Source organism: Trichechus manatus, unplaced genomic scaffold (genome assembly GCF_000243295.1).
Source record: "Trichechus manatus latirostris isolate Lorelei unplaced genomic scaffold, TriManLat1.0 scaffold00249, whole genome shotgun sequence".
Lineage (NCBI taxonomy): Eukaryota > Metazoa > Chordata > Mammalia > Sirenia > Trichechidae > Trichechus > Trichechus manatus.
Window position 1 is genome coordinate 842,299 of NW_004444185.1, and position 14,849 is coordinate 857,147.

At 46.7% G+C, this 14,849-nt stretch overlaps 1 protein-coding gene across 2 annotated transcripts in view; it reads right to left on the reverse strand.

Moving 5' to 3' along the window:
* Positions 1-14,849, reverse strand: part of EFHD1 (EF-hand domain family member D1) — a 36,893-nt gene that overhangs the window by 8,664 nt on the left and 13,380 nt on the right. For both annotated transcript variants that reach the window (XM_023724466.1, XM_023724467.1), the window contains exon 3: positions 7,127-7,274. In XM_023724466.1, the coding sequence (XP_023580234.1) occupies positions 7,127-7,274 (148 nt within the window). The remainder of the gene's footprint in view (positions 1-7,126; positions 7,275-14,849) is intronic.

The following is a 14,849-nucleotide window of genomic DNA, read 5'->3' on the forward strand; positions in this document are numbered from 1 at the left end:
ACTTTTTAGGGCATTTTGGAAATATTATTTGTCATTAGCTGCTGAGGAGTTGGCCTCCAATCCATGGTGACCCCATGTGCAGTGGAATGAAACGTCACCCAGTCCTGCCCCATCCCCACGGTCAGCGCATAGGACTCTTTGATCCATAGCATTTTTATTGGTTGATTTTCAGAAGTAGATCACCAGGCCTTTCTTCCTAGTCTGTCTTGGTCTAGAAGCTCTACTGAAGCCTGTTCAGTATCAAAGCAACACACAGGCCTGCACAACAGATGGGCGGTGGCTGTGCATGAGGTGCACTGGCTGGGAATCAAACCCAGGTCTCTGGCATGGAAGGCAGGAATCCTACCACTGAGCCCCCAATGTCCCCTTTGGAAATATTTACCAAAAATACAATGTACGCATCCTTCCAATGACTAATTTCACATCCCTCAGAAACATTCACATGACAGTTTAAAAAGCATTATCTTTAAAAGCAAAAAAGTGGCAACAACCTAGTTGATCGCCATGAGAGAAAAATCAAATAGGTCTATACTATTTTTTTAATGCAATAATTTAATATTTTCGATTTTTGTTTCTTGTGGGCCCCATTTTTTGCATTAGAGTTTACCTTTCTTACTGCTTTCTAAGAGACCTTTATAGAAGCTGGTATGTTTTAAATACTTTATGCCGTCATTTGCCTTTTAATTTTGTCTAGGTAATTTTTGACTTTTGAAAACTTTCTCTCACCAGTGGTACGCTTAGGAAAACATTCCTCACCACTAAGTTTACATAGATAGTCACCCTATGTTTTCGTCTAGTGCTTTTATGTTTTCTTTTTTTATTTAAACATACAAATCTTTAACCTCCAAAATCTATTCTGATCTCTCCTGGGAGGTTGATCATTAACCTAATTTTCTTCCAAATAGTTAGTTAGCAATCCTCACATCATTTATTGAATAATCCATCCTGTCCCTCCAGATTCAAAATGTGACGTGAATGAGTTAATCATTGAAGCCAACTTGTACTGAAGCCTCCAAAGAATGAATGTTTAAATAAGTAAATTAGGCCAGACTTGAAAGGTAGAGCCTCCATTTTTCTATCGCCTCCCCAAGGTCATTTTCAGGGTTGTTTGGTTTGGTTTTATTTTTTATTTTTTTTTAGTTCTCTTGCTTAAAGAATTTTTACAAATTTAACTGTCAAACAACTGCTATCCAACTTCTATATTTTTCCACTTAGAGAGAATATAAATTGATGTATTCCAAGTCATCACAGGAAGAGGGCTTCTCTAGGTTTACAGGTGCTAGTCAAAACGGTGCAGGACCAGGCAGCATTCCGTTCCTGGTACCTGGGGTCACCACGACTCACTCCATGAGCAAGGGGTTGATTCAACAGCAGCTAACAACAAGGTCAAAATCTGTCCAAGGTATGCCTTGCACGCCCACCAGGAATTTCAGGGTTTTTTCATGACCATCTCCCCTTAAATATGATCTCCCCCAAGGGAAAAGAACATTATCTAAAGTGGAGTCAAAGGTTAGACAGCTTCAACAGGCCTTCCAAATTCCAACCTGAGTATCTTTTACTGCCAAGGCTTCTAATTCCCAGAGGGAAACGTGTTTCATTCAAGGGAAAGTCTTAACCACCACCACAAAAAGAATCCCAAAATGCTTTACTAATAAACCTTTCTTTGTCTTCCTGGCGTCGGGGGCCTGAAGTCCACTGTGGAACTCTGCCCAATATAAATCAAGAGGTAAAGCAAGACGCTGAAGCATTCAGAGTTTTGCTGAGGCTGATGGCAGCTCAGCTTCACAGAAATGCCTCGTTCATCCACCTGCGGCTTCAAACTCCCTCACTAGAGGCCAGCAAAGACTCAGCTCAATCTGGCTAGCTACAGACTGTTGGAGCCGGAACACAGATTGGCGAGAAATCCTGAAAAACAAGAATAGGATCGCAGCCAATGGGAGTAGAAAGGGAAGTCATGGTCAAACTCGCAAGGAAGAGATTTCAACAGCAAAGACTTCATACTGCAGTGAGCCCTACATGGAGAGAAGGCAGAGAGATACCTACCCCTCAAGTTTCCTAACCATCCTTCAAAACGTTTCATTTCTAGAAGGTTCCAACCGCATTATTACTGTCAGGCAAACACAGAACAAGTAGCCCCTCCATACCAGCCAATTCAGCTTTCTCACACCAAAAGCAGAGATGGCAATGCTCATATTTACAGAAGAGCTCCGTAAACTAGAAACATTATTCAAAATACTCCTCACAGGTCTTCTCCCCAGGGCTGTTCTCGCTGAACCCTTTGATCTGTTGTGGACCCCGACTGCAGCCACACACTCCACGAGCTCAGCAGATTGCCACCAGCAGCCCTGTCATCACCTAGGGGTCCCTTCCTGCCAGCCAGTTAAAGAGAAAAAATCCAGCTCAATCTGAAATGGTCAGCGTGCCATAAAGCAGGCCAGGCATTTCCACTTAATATTACTACAATCACTAACCATCGCTGCAGGACTTCAACAGCCCAGCCATTCGGCCTTGTTTGTCTTCCTATTTATAGTCCACAAAGACTGGTATGTTGTGGAAGAATTGGAAAATGTCCTAGCTGTGACTAGGAGGGAAGAGGGGGAGGGAAGTAAAGCAGAAAACAAAAAGACAGAGAGAGAACTCACAAAGCACAAGTGTTGTTTCAGAGACAAGCCGGCAAACGCTTCTGTTAACTTTAGGAAATTTTTAACTTCATGGCTCTGGCTAGTTACGCAAACTTCTGTATTAGCTAGAGCTCTTTGATTGCAAGTGACAGAAATAAACTTGTTAGCTTAAGGAGAAAGGAAGTATTCGTTATTCAAAAAGGATGCTTCAAAAACCCAAGGGCAGGATGCAGCGGCCTGGAAGACTAGAGCCAGAGGGGCATTGCTTTTGGGATTGGAGGCCATAACGCCTCTCCACCTCTGACTCCTAGGTAGAACACGGCCACCCCAGTGAGCTACTCTTTCAGGAACCAGCCACCTGCAGAGCCAACGTGCAGTATTTCAGTCCCAATTTCAGATTTCCAGAGTAGGGAATCCAATTGGCCCAGTCTGGCCAGGGGTCCATCCACAGCCCAATCAACCATGGCCAGGCAAGGGGGCAACCCAGCACAGCCAGGACTGCCAGGGACCCACCCTTCCCAGTATAGAAAGAGCTCCAGTATACCCTTCATCTGACCTTTGTACAAAACCAATTCATATCTGGCCCTGGAGCAACCCTGCTTTGTGACTGAAACAATGGAATTAGTGGAGACAAGGACAGATGAGGATATTAAGGCTTTGCTATCTGTCTCCAAAGGAGAATAAGGCAGGGAATGCCTGGAATCTAATTCTAGATCACTACAGTTAGAGATAGGACTTTCAACATTTACTCCACGCTTGTGACCTTTTTTTTTTTTTGCTTTCCTTTATTTGTTTTATTTTTAATTGTTCTTTAGGTGAAGGTTTACAGAGCAAATTAGTTTCCCATTCAATAATTTATATACAAATTGTTCCGTGACGTTGGCTGAAATCCCTTACCTCGGTCATACTGTGCTGACTCCTCCCACACTGTGTCTTGCGTTTCCCTTCACCAAAGTTAACTTGTGTCTACTATCTAGTTAGTGATTTTCCCTCCCACACCCTCTCTGGCAACCATCACAGAATGTTTCTGTGTGTAAACCTTTTCATGTGTTTTTATGATAGTGGTCTCATATAATATTTGCCCTTTTGGGATTGACTTATTTCACTCAGCATAATGCCCTCCAGATTCATCCATGTTGTGAGATGTTCTGCAGATTCATCATTGTTCTTTATCACTGCGCATTACTCCGTCGCGTGTATGTACCATAGTTTGTTTATTCCTTCACCTGTTGATGGGCATTTAGGTTGTTTCCATTTTTCGTTATTGCGAATAATGCTACGATGAACGTGGGTGGGCATACGTCTAATCGTGTGATGGTTTTTATTTCTCTAGCATATGTTCCTAGGAGTGGGATTGCTGGATCATAGGGTATTTCTATTTCCACCTTTTTAAGGAAGCGCCATACCGTTCTCCATAGTGGTTGTACCATTTTACACTCCTACCAGAAGCGTGTAAGAGTTCCAATCGCCCCACAACCTAGCCAGCATTTGTTGTTTTCTCTTTTTTTCGATCAGTGCCATTCTTCCAGGGTGAGAGGGTGTCCGCAGCCTCTTTTCTCTCTGTTTGTATACGTACATAAACACGTAAATCACAAATACAAACTGCACTTTATATACAGTTGAGTAATCTGCTTTTGTTTCTTCTTTTTACATGTGAACATATGTTCTCTGGTCTTTAAACATGCTGCTGCATCATCCTTCTTAATTGTTCCACATATGCCATTTCCTAAAATGTCTCTTGGATGTATGTATTATTTCCCATAATTGGAAAAGAACTGGTTTAAAAGAAAGACCAGCTCTCTTATAAGTTGAGGAAAAGCAGCAAATAATACTTATGGAGACACATGTTCGGTATCAAAGGGCTTCTATTGGGTATGATTTGCTTTGGTGAGTTAATCCAAAGGGAAAGAAAGAGAACATAAACATCCATTGAGCATCTACTAAGCACCAAGAATTGAGGCAGAAAACGCAGAAGTGAGAAGTTTTGTCTAGCTGCCAACCCCCGACCCATGTGGTGACGGCAGGGCTGTCGATTGTGGTGCTGGATGACACATGACCCAGACCTAGCCAATCATAGTACCCTGAATGCAATGATTGGTCCGGGAGGTGGGCAGACGACCCCTATAGGGCCAATCAGAGACCTTCTTCCTGGACTGATATGAATTCTGGGATAAAGAAGCCCTCTATCCCCTCAGATCGCTAAACTGAGCAATGTAACCCTGGAGCTACCGGCAGCCATCTTGGCAGGTCCTGCCAGCAACACCCTATGCAGAAGGAGAGAGGATGAGGCAGACATAGAAGGAAGTACAGCCAAGATGTGGCAAAGGAAAGAAACCTGGGTTACTTGTGCCTAAAGCCATTCCACTCCTTTATCTCCCAGGTATGTTGTTATTTTTTCTTGCTGAAGTTAGTTTACCTTCTCTTTCTGTCACTTGCAACCACGAGTCCTAACTGATACAGGCCCAGAAAGAGGGCTGAGTTTTCACAACAGTCCTGAGGGAAAGCTATCAGCAACCCTATTTTAAAGGCAGAAAAACTGAGGCTCGGAAGTATAATAACTTGCTGAAGCTACACAGCTCTGTGTAGAAGACCAAGGTGTGCCTGTAAGTCCATGCTCCTTTCACCACATAAATACAACATCAGCCTGCTATGACTCACAACGTGGGGGGAAGCCAGCAGAGGGAGATAATAAAAGGAAGAGGTTGGGCAGTGAAGCATTAATGGCAAACATGTCCTTCCACTTCCAAATCCTGTTACTCTGGGTGCCCCAGCTAGAGACAGGACCACAACAGGGCAATGAACTGACAAATGATCTAACGCAAACACCACTGAAGCATCATAAAAGCGGCCGAGAACCCACAGCAGGAATCCTTTGGAGGTATCCAAGCCTCTGATGTCCGCCATTTGTGGGAAATGGCCAAATCAACAGCTAGCCAAAAGCTAACCAAGCGTCTTGGATTTGGAAAGAAGCGTCTCTGCGTAGCCCCTGAGCAAAACTGGGGAGTGGAGGAGATGTCTTAGCTTGTCGGTGACTTGCACAGACCTCTGAATACCTTCTTCATTTCTATTCCCCAGAAGCCACAACTTTGCTACAGAAGCTCTTTCCCCTACATTTCCCCCAAAGCTTCATCAAGGCCAAAGTCTGTACCTTCTACACCTCAGAGTACCCGGGTTGTAAAGAGCCAATGCCCTGCAGGACGCATGAATGGCATGAAGGAACCCAATGAGAAGCGAGGGAACCAGAGGGGCAGCTACAAAAAAGAATGTGGCCGATGATGCAGGAGGTTGAATGGCATGAGGCCAGTGAGCTGGTGCCTGGTCTCAGGAACTCCCAGTCTTTTTGGCTTTCTAGCTCTGAAATCAGAAAACTGGACTAGATTTTCCTGAAGGTTATGCCCAACACAGGATTTCTGTGATCTACTATCTCCTTATCAGCCTGTTCAGGAAAGAAAGAGATAGGATACTCTAGGGTAGATTTGTGGGCAGTATGTCAAGAGTGAGGGGCAAGTCCAGTTTCATCCCAGCTGGGAAAGGGGCTCGCTCATGGCTGTTGGTTCAGCTGCAGAGACCCCCGGAAAGAACATAAATGGCCCCATCTAGCTTGGACAAAGACTTGTACTTGGCTAAAGGTCTCACCTTAAAATACCAAGAGATACCAGAACTCCATCCTTTCTCGAATAACCCAAGTTAAACACCAGCAAGTAAGGACAGTGCTCTTCACTCCCAGCTCCCGAGGGCCCCAGCTGAGACATGACTGTGAATAAGACTTCAGCTCAGATGTTGTCACCAATGTTATTATAATTACAGATCACACTGACACAGCTAGAGGCCTTTCAATAAGACTCAAACACAAGGAAATTCCCTTCCTTGTGGGGCTGCATCCTTGCCATGAAGAAAGCAGATGACTTCAAGAATTTTTCCCCTACAAATAGAAATGGCTTTATCACCGAGGTCCTCAGCCATTTGGGGTCAGGCTGTGAATGTTCTGTACACGCTTCCTAAGACGATACCTGAACACACACAGAGGTGTGCCTACAATTTCAAGGGTTCTAAGACCAATGGAGCCCATTCCTGGACTGTTTGAGAAGGGGAGATCCGTGGGCACAGAGTAAGACCTCTTGTTTTATTGCTTTTTTTACTGTTTTTAAAAGTTTATTATTTAAAAAAAAAAGTATAAAATTATAAAACAACCAAAAATGTTGCACCTATAAATACACACTAAGAATTCTGAGTGAAGGTCCTTCCAGATATCTCTACAGGTACAGTTTTACCCCAATGGGTGATACTCCCCACACTCGTTTTCACTCTGTTTCCTGGGCATTAACCCATGGCAGCACTGCTGCCCACTATCTCCTTAGAGATATTTTTAAAAGCAGAACTGTGGGTTAAATATCCAAACAGTGCTCTGGAGTGGCCAGACCCATTTACGCCCCATGGGACTGTAAATCTGAGCTCTCTCGGGGGCACTATCCCACAGGGTCTCCGCAGCAACAACACACAGGTACCTCGCGGAAGCTAAGCTTGCCATCAAAGTCCTCGTCCACCTCTTTGATCATGCCCTTCAGGCCCAGGTGGGTCTGGGGGGCCCCCAGCTTCTCCATCATCAGCTTCAGCTCCATCAGGTCAATGTAGCCATCCCGCCCGGCATCATACCTGCAGGATCAAAAGAAGGGTACTGGTGAGGGATGGCCACGGCCAAGATGCTCGCTCTTCTCCCAAACCTGTGATTCTTCTGGGTTCATTTACCGAAACCAGGCTCAAACACCTCCTGCTTCGCAACGCCCCCAGGTCACCTCAGCAGAGGGGACCTTCTCACCTCGAAATGCATTGGGATTTTGTATCACTCAAAGTGGATCTGGTACGACACATTTGTTTTTGTGTCTTCGATCTCCTCAATTCAGCCCCAAGTTTCTCGAGGATGAAAACCGTACCTTGGTTACCTTCATTTCCCCCCGTTTCAGTCAGCCAACACTGACGGAGCACTTCCTGACACTGGACACTGGAGGAGTACCCGAGGGCCCCCAGGTACCCAGTACATACGTCCGTCCACATGGAATGACTTCAGCTGCCACTGCCAGGGACCTTCTCTTGGTCACCATCCCTGACGTGTCTGCCACCACATCCACTACCACCCACCTCTCCTTCAAAACCCTCCTCCTCCCCTTCCCTCGCCCTGGTTTCCTGCATCTCCAGGAGCTGCAGCTGTGAATCAGACCCCCTCTCTGGTGTTTTACTCTGTCCTCGGAGGCACTCATGGTCTCCAGGTCTGAATGGTCACGTGGTGCGGGTGACTGCGGCTCTGCCCCCTGCACGGAGTTTCAGCCACAGTCTCTCACAGAGATGGGCGCCTCTGCTGGTGTCCCTCCAGTACCCCAGACGCCTGCCTGGAAACAAACCAAGCCTCATAGTGCGGGAGGGGGGAGCCAGGTCCTTCCCTCTTCTCCCGGTAGATAGGACAGCCCTGCTGAAGCCTTCTCCATGGTTCCATCCTCTGCTTTCTCCCGCCCACTGGTCGTCTTCTCTGAATGCTTGGGCGCACCTCCCTCCAGGAGGCCCAAGCTATGAACCACTTCCCAAAGACTCCTTGTTGCTCAGGTATGAACACCTTGCTTGCAAAAAACAAATCAGGCTTTCTCCTTATCCATCTCTTTCCTCCCTCCCCCAATAACAACAAAACCCCACCAAGAGTGGGAGCCATCACCACCACCCACAACCCAAGAAATGTAGCCTGGACCAGCGTGGGCTGGTGGTATTTAAGGCCCAAGGTCTGGAGGTACTGCCCAACGGGCTCCTTTCCAGTGCTGAGCTCGCCTCATACCATTCCTCCCACCCAGAGTGCCCCGCCCCCTCCGTGGCCTCCCCCGCCCCCAGAGCTCAGGGAGGCCCCCACGACCTCCTCAAATCTCCAACAGCACCCAATGTCTGCCCTTCTCTGGTGGTTAGCATCTGCCACCTCCCTCTCTGTGTATTCTCTGTGCCCCCACTGGCTGCTGCCTCCTTGCCTGGAAGGATTACGCTCAAGGGGCTAAGGGTAGGGGAGATCCCTGGATGGCTGATGTCAGCTCTGAGGAGATCTGAAGGACAGGCTCCCAGGGCTGGAAACAAGCAAGGTGCTTCCAGGTTTCCAGGAGGTGGGCAGAGTATATGAACTCAGATGGATCAGCCCAAGATCCAGTATTATCAAAGCACGGCTTGTGAGCACTTAAGAATGGAAGCAACAACTTTCATGGGTTCACTAAAAATGACTCAGGGACCAACCTCATTTACTTGTTTTTTGTTTTAACTGTTTTGGGTTAAGAAATAGTTTTTTTGATGTATAATTTACATACTATAAAATTTAGAATGCACAACCCAGTGGGTTTTAGTATATCATAAGGTTGTGCAACCAGCATCGCTATCGGATTCCAGTACATTTGCATCACCCCAAAAAGAGATCTGTACCCATTAGCAGTTACTCCCATTCCTAACCCCTGGCAACCATGGATGTACATGGGTTGCCTATTCTGGGCATTTCATATAAATGGGATCATGCAATATGGGGTCAGACACAAAGGACAAATATTATGATTCCACTATATGAAGATGCCATCAAGTTGGTTCTGACTCACAGAGACCTTATAGGACAGAGTAGAACTGCCCCATAGGGTTTCCAAGGAGCAGCTGGTGGATCTGAACTGCTGACCTTTAGATTAGCAGCCAAGCTCTTAACCACTGCGCCACCAGGGGTCCATGAAATATCTAGAGTAGGCAAGTTCAGAGAGACAGAAAGTAGATTAGAGGTTACCAGGGACTGCAGGAAGAGAGAAGGCGGAGTCATTACTCAGTGGGTACAGTTCCTGTTTGGGGTGATAAAAAGTTCTGGAAATAGATACCGTGATGGTTATACAGGAGCCCTGGTGGTGCAGTGGTTAAGCACTCAGCTACTAACCAAAAGGTCAGCGGTTTGAACCTACTGGCCGCTGCTTGGGAGAAAGACGTAGCTTCTGTAAAGGTTATAGCCTTAGAAACCTTCTGGGGCAGTTCTACTCTGCCTATAGGGTCGCTATGAGTCAGAGTCGACTCGATAGCAATAGGCTTAGTTTGGTTTTGGATGGTTATACGACATTATGAATGTACTTAATGCTATTAAATTGTATACTTAAGGATGTTTAAAACGGTAAATTTTTATGTTAGGTATATTTTGTCACAATAAAAAAAACAAAAAGCTCTCACGGATGAAATCCTGGCAGTAAGAACAAAAGTCATGAATAAAGAAAAGGGGGTCGCAATCCTCCCCACCCGGGGCCGATCTGCTCCACTCCATGCAGACATCGTGCTTCAGGGAGGAAGGGGCAAAGTGGGGCCTGTCAGGAGGGGGCACCCAAGATGGTGAGTCAAGACCCTAAGCAAGGATGGCGGTAGATGGAACGAGGGGTATATGGCCCAGGGGAGCAGAGGGCTGTCTTCAGATACTGCATTTAAACTTCCCAAAACAAACCAAAACCTGTTGCCCTGGAGTCGATCCCGACTCATGGCAACCCCACGTATTACAGAGTAGAACTGCTCCAGAGGGTCTTCTTGGCTGTAATCTTTACGAAAGCAGATTGCCAGGTCTTTCTTCCATGGCACCACTGGGTGGGTTAAAAATGCCAACTTTTAGGTTAGCAGCTAATTGCAAACCACTTGTGCCACCCAGGAACCTTTTAAACTACCCAGGGGCCCCAAAGGACAATCAGAACTGGCCTCTGTGTGGGGAAATGACAGACGGACTTTAATTAAACACAAGGAGGGGCTCTCTGGCAAAAACAACCAACAAGAAGTAAAGAGAGCTCGTACAAACAGGCTGGGAGGGCCAGTCTCTGTTACCAGGATTCCTAGTCAAAGGAAACAGGTTTCTTTAGTGTGGAACTTTCCAGAGCCTTCCATATGGTAATTTGTCTGATACTTACAAGAGGGAGGCAGCACAGGAACTCATCTGACCACACAATCCTCTGAGTTGTTATGGGTTTTTCCATTGGAAAAGGTGTACTTTAGCAATCTAGCATTTCAGGGAAGCGCTTTGGGAAGTGCTTCTCTCAGTAATACAGCATTAGAAGGGGCAGCCAGTTCAAGGACCACAAAGGCGCTTTCCGTTGAGATCAATGTCCTAGCTTTTGCATGCTGGGACAAAGTTTGCACAGAAGACTGAAGCAGTGAAGAGCGATCCAAACCATTCTGCATTCAAGATGTGAGTTGTCAGGGCAGAAACAAAGACAGGCAGGTTTGGTTTCTCAGAAAAGGAAGTGAAGGAGTAAGGGAGAAGCTGAAAAGCCCAAGTGTAAAGAAAGGACCACCTGAGAGAAGGGCCCCCCAGGAACAGGGGATAAACCGGACCCTGGGGAGGATGAGGAGATAAGAAAAGGTCTGGAAACAAGGCAGGAATTTGTCCTCAGCCGGAGAGGGAAGGAAGGCTTCCCAACTCACCTAACCTAGGGATAGCACCGCCTTCCACGGACACAAATGGCTTTCCAATCAGGGGTCATGTGCAGTGGGTGGGGGGGTCCTCCTCCAAACACCAGGTGAGGGGTGTGGAGAATTTACCCTTTTGTTTCTCTTTTGGGGTTCTGATTAAGAGGCATCAGGAAGGTTGGGAAAACCTTTAGGTGCTTAAGCCCGAAACATTCTCTACTAGTAACAGTTGCCACAGAGTCAATTCTGACTCATGGCGATCCCATGCATGTCAGAATAGACCTGTGCTCCATAGGGTTTTCAATGACTGATTTTTCAGAAGTGGATCACCAGGCCTTTCTTCCGAGGAGGCTTCGGATGGACTTGAACCTCTAACCTTTTGGTTAGCAGCTGAGCAAGTTAACCATTTGCACCACCCAGGGACTCCAAAACATTCTCTAGGTCTAACAAAAAGAGCAAACAGGTCAGAAGGGACCTCGGCGAACTCTGGGCAAGAAGTTAAAGGAACTCAAAGTTCTTTAAATGGGTAGGAAAATTTGGCCCAACCATTTTGGTGAGTATGTACCTGGCACATGCCACTCACCAAGCCTGGAAGCAGAAGGCCACCGCCCAGTGAGCAAGTCCCGGAAAGGGCCAAGAGATGTGGCCAGAATAGGCCTCATCCCTGCTCTGCTGTAAGCTACCAGGTCAGCAAGGATTCAAGTGAATGGGCAAGAGTGGAGGGGTCCCAAGAAGATACACAAATGGCTAAAACACACATGAAAAGATGTTCCCCATCACTAGTCACTAGGGAAAATGCAAATCAAAACTGCACTGAGATACCACTTCACACCCACTAGGAGGGCTAATACCAGAAAAACAGAAAGTCCTAAGTGTTGGCAAGGATGTGGGAATATAAAATCATGTGGGGAAAACAGTTTGATGATTCCTCAAAAAGTTAAATAGAATTACCTTATGACCCAGCAATTCCACTGTTAGGCATATACCCAAAAGAACTGAAAGCAGGACTACACATGCACGTTCGTAGCAGCATTATTACAATAGCCAAAAGGTAGATGCAACCTTTTTGTAGCGTATCCGTCAAAGATGAGTGGATAAACAAAAGGTGGCATATCCACACAAAGGAATATTATGCGGTCATAGAAAGGAATTAAGTTCTGATGCATGCCACGACATGGATGACCATTGAAGACTTTCTGCTGAGTGAAATAAGTAAGCCACAATAGGACAACTAACTGTATGACCCCACTGATACGTTGTTGGTGTTGTTATGTGCCGTCAAGTCGGTTCCGACTCACAGCGACCCTACAGGACACAGTAGAACAGCCCCATAGGGTTTCCAAGCAGCAGCTGGTGGATTCGAACCGCCGACCTTTTGGTTAGCAGCCTGAGCTCTTAACCAGTGCACCTCCAGGGCTCCCCACTGATATGGGGTACCTAAACCGAAAAAAAAAAGAAAACCAAATCCGTTACTGTCGAATCGATTCCAACTCATAGCAACCCTATAGCACAGAGTAGAACTGCCCCACAGGGTTTCCAAGGAGCGCCTGGTAGATTCAAACTGCCGACCTTCTAGTTAACAGCCATAGCTCTTAACCTCCAGAATAGGTAAATTCATAGACAGAGAGTAGAATAGAAGTTAGCAGGGCCTGGAGGGGAAGGTAATGGGCAGCTGTTTATGGGTATAAAGTTTCTGTTGGGGATGATCAAAAAGATCTGAAAAATAGTAGTGATGGCTATAAAACTGCTGAATTGTATGCTCAAAAATGGTTAAAATGGTAAATTTAATTTGCGTATATTTTATCACAATGATTAAAAAAAAAAATTTTGGAGAGGTGTCTCCAAGGCTGTGAAGGGCAGGGAGAAAGGCACCATGACCCACGCCTTCACTCCCAGCTGCTCAGGAGAGTGACTCCAGGTCTCCTTCATTCCGGCTGGCAGCGCCGGCCAGCGTCCCCTCCCCACTGGGGCTGGAATTTATAATCCAGGAGCATCCTTCTCTCTTCAAAGTGGCTGTCTAGGAGGGTTTGTCTACAGTCACCTCCTTCAAGGCCTGGATTTGTAAGATTTCCAAGACAAGCAGGAAAAAAATGCACACACCTCCCTGGATCAGAGCATCCGATGCCTACACCATGGCTTGTACCCCAGAGAGTTCAAACATCTCACCGAGCAACTCACACTGGCCTGCTTTACAATTCCCAGCGCATTGTCTCATCTGCAACTCCTTCTGATCTTTACAACAGCCCTGTGAAGAATTAATAACAGCCGCCTCCGTGTAGTGTTGACGGAGTGCTTCCTAAGCGCCAGGCACTGTGCTAAACGATCTCACTTCATCAAGACTGCTGTGAAGCGGTAATTAGTAACCCCACCTGTTAAGTGACAAAGACTGAAGTCAGTGGCGGATCAGAACTCACCTGGGATTTCTAAAGCAGGCGCTAAGCTCTACACTGGGGCAGGGAAGGCAAGAAAATCATTTGAGTTTTACTATATGCCCTTCAAAGGAACCCTGGTGGCGCAATGGGTTCAGTGGTCGGCTGCTAACCGAAAGGTCGGAGGTTCAAACCCACCAGCAGCTCCATGGCAGAAAAGACCGGGCACTCTGCTCACGTAAAGATGACAGCCTAGGAAACCCCTGTGGGGCAGTTCTACCCTGACATATAGGGTCACTATGAGTCAGAACTGACCACAGCACAGAACAACAATGTGCCCTTCAACTCCATCAGGTATCGGGGAGGTGCGGTGTATACTCCATGTCCCAATGAATAGATCGCTATCGTAACTGAGAGATTGACCACTTTTGCGATTTCTACCTGAAGACTCTGGCAGAAATGATAGTGGTGCTAATTTCCCAGTCCTGAATGGGTAGGTTCAGATTCTGGCCTCAAAGCCTGGTGCCAGAGACTACAACGTATGTACAAAGTCGTTAATTTTTAGCCAAGAGAACTTCGACATTGCCATATTACAAACATTTGGAGAAACAGTCTCACCTCAGCCAAGCCCTTTAAATAGATTTAATCCAATTTAATCCCCCCACAGTCTTCTGAGGGGTACGCTTCTGTCTGCCTAAAAAAGAAGCTGGGGCCCAAACCCATTGCTATCAAGTCGACTCCAATTCATGGCGACCCCATGTGTTACAGAACGGAACTGCCCCATAAGGTTTTCTTGGCTGTAAATCTTTACGGAAACAGACTGCCACATCTTTCTCCTGCAGAGCGGCTGGTGTGTTCAAACCGCCGACCTTTCAGTTAGCAGCCGAGCACTTTAACCACTGTGCCACCAGGGCTCCCCTTTGGGCCAACCGGGGAGACAATATTCAGGTCCGTCCTATAGAATGCTAAGGTTGCCCCTCCAGGGATAAGTTAAAGAGAAACAAGTCATCCAAGGTTAAGGCTGGCGAGATGCTTCCTGGGGAAGTCAGGTACTTAAAGGATAAAGAAAAAGAGGAAGCCTTTTCGGAAGGTTTTAGGACAGCATCGATTTGTGCATCACACTGGTAGGTGTGGCTGGGGGAAGCTGGGGGTGATGACCCTGAGGAGAGAGGCAGGAGGGGCAGGGAGGAGGTTCATCTTCAACCCACTTGAAGGCCCCTACTTCCAGCACCCGCGAGGTGAAGCCCCCGACGACTCCACTTGCAAACAGGTGATCTTACACCCAAGTTCTGGGTCTCTGAAGAGGCCAACTTTATTTGGAAACCTCCTTTGCTCCCCGCAACCCGTTGCCGTTGAGTCGATTCCGACTCATAGTGACCCTATAGGACAGAGTAGAACTGCCCCATAGAGTTTCCAAGGAGCGCCTGGTGGA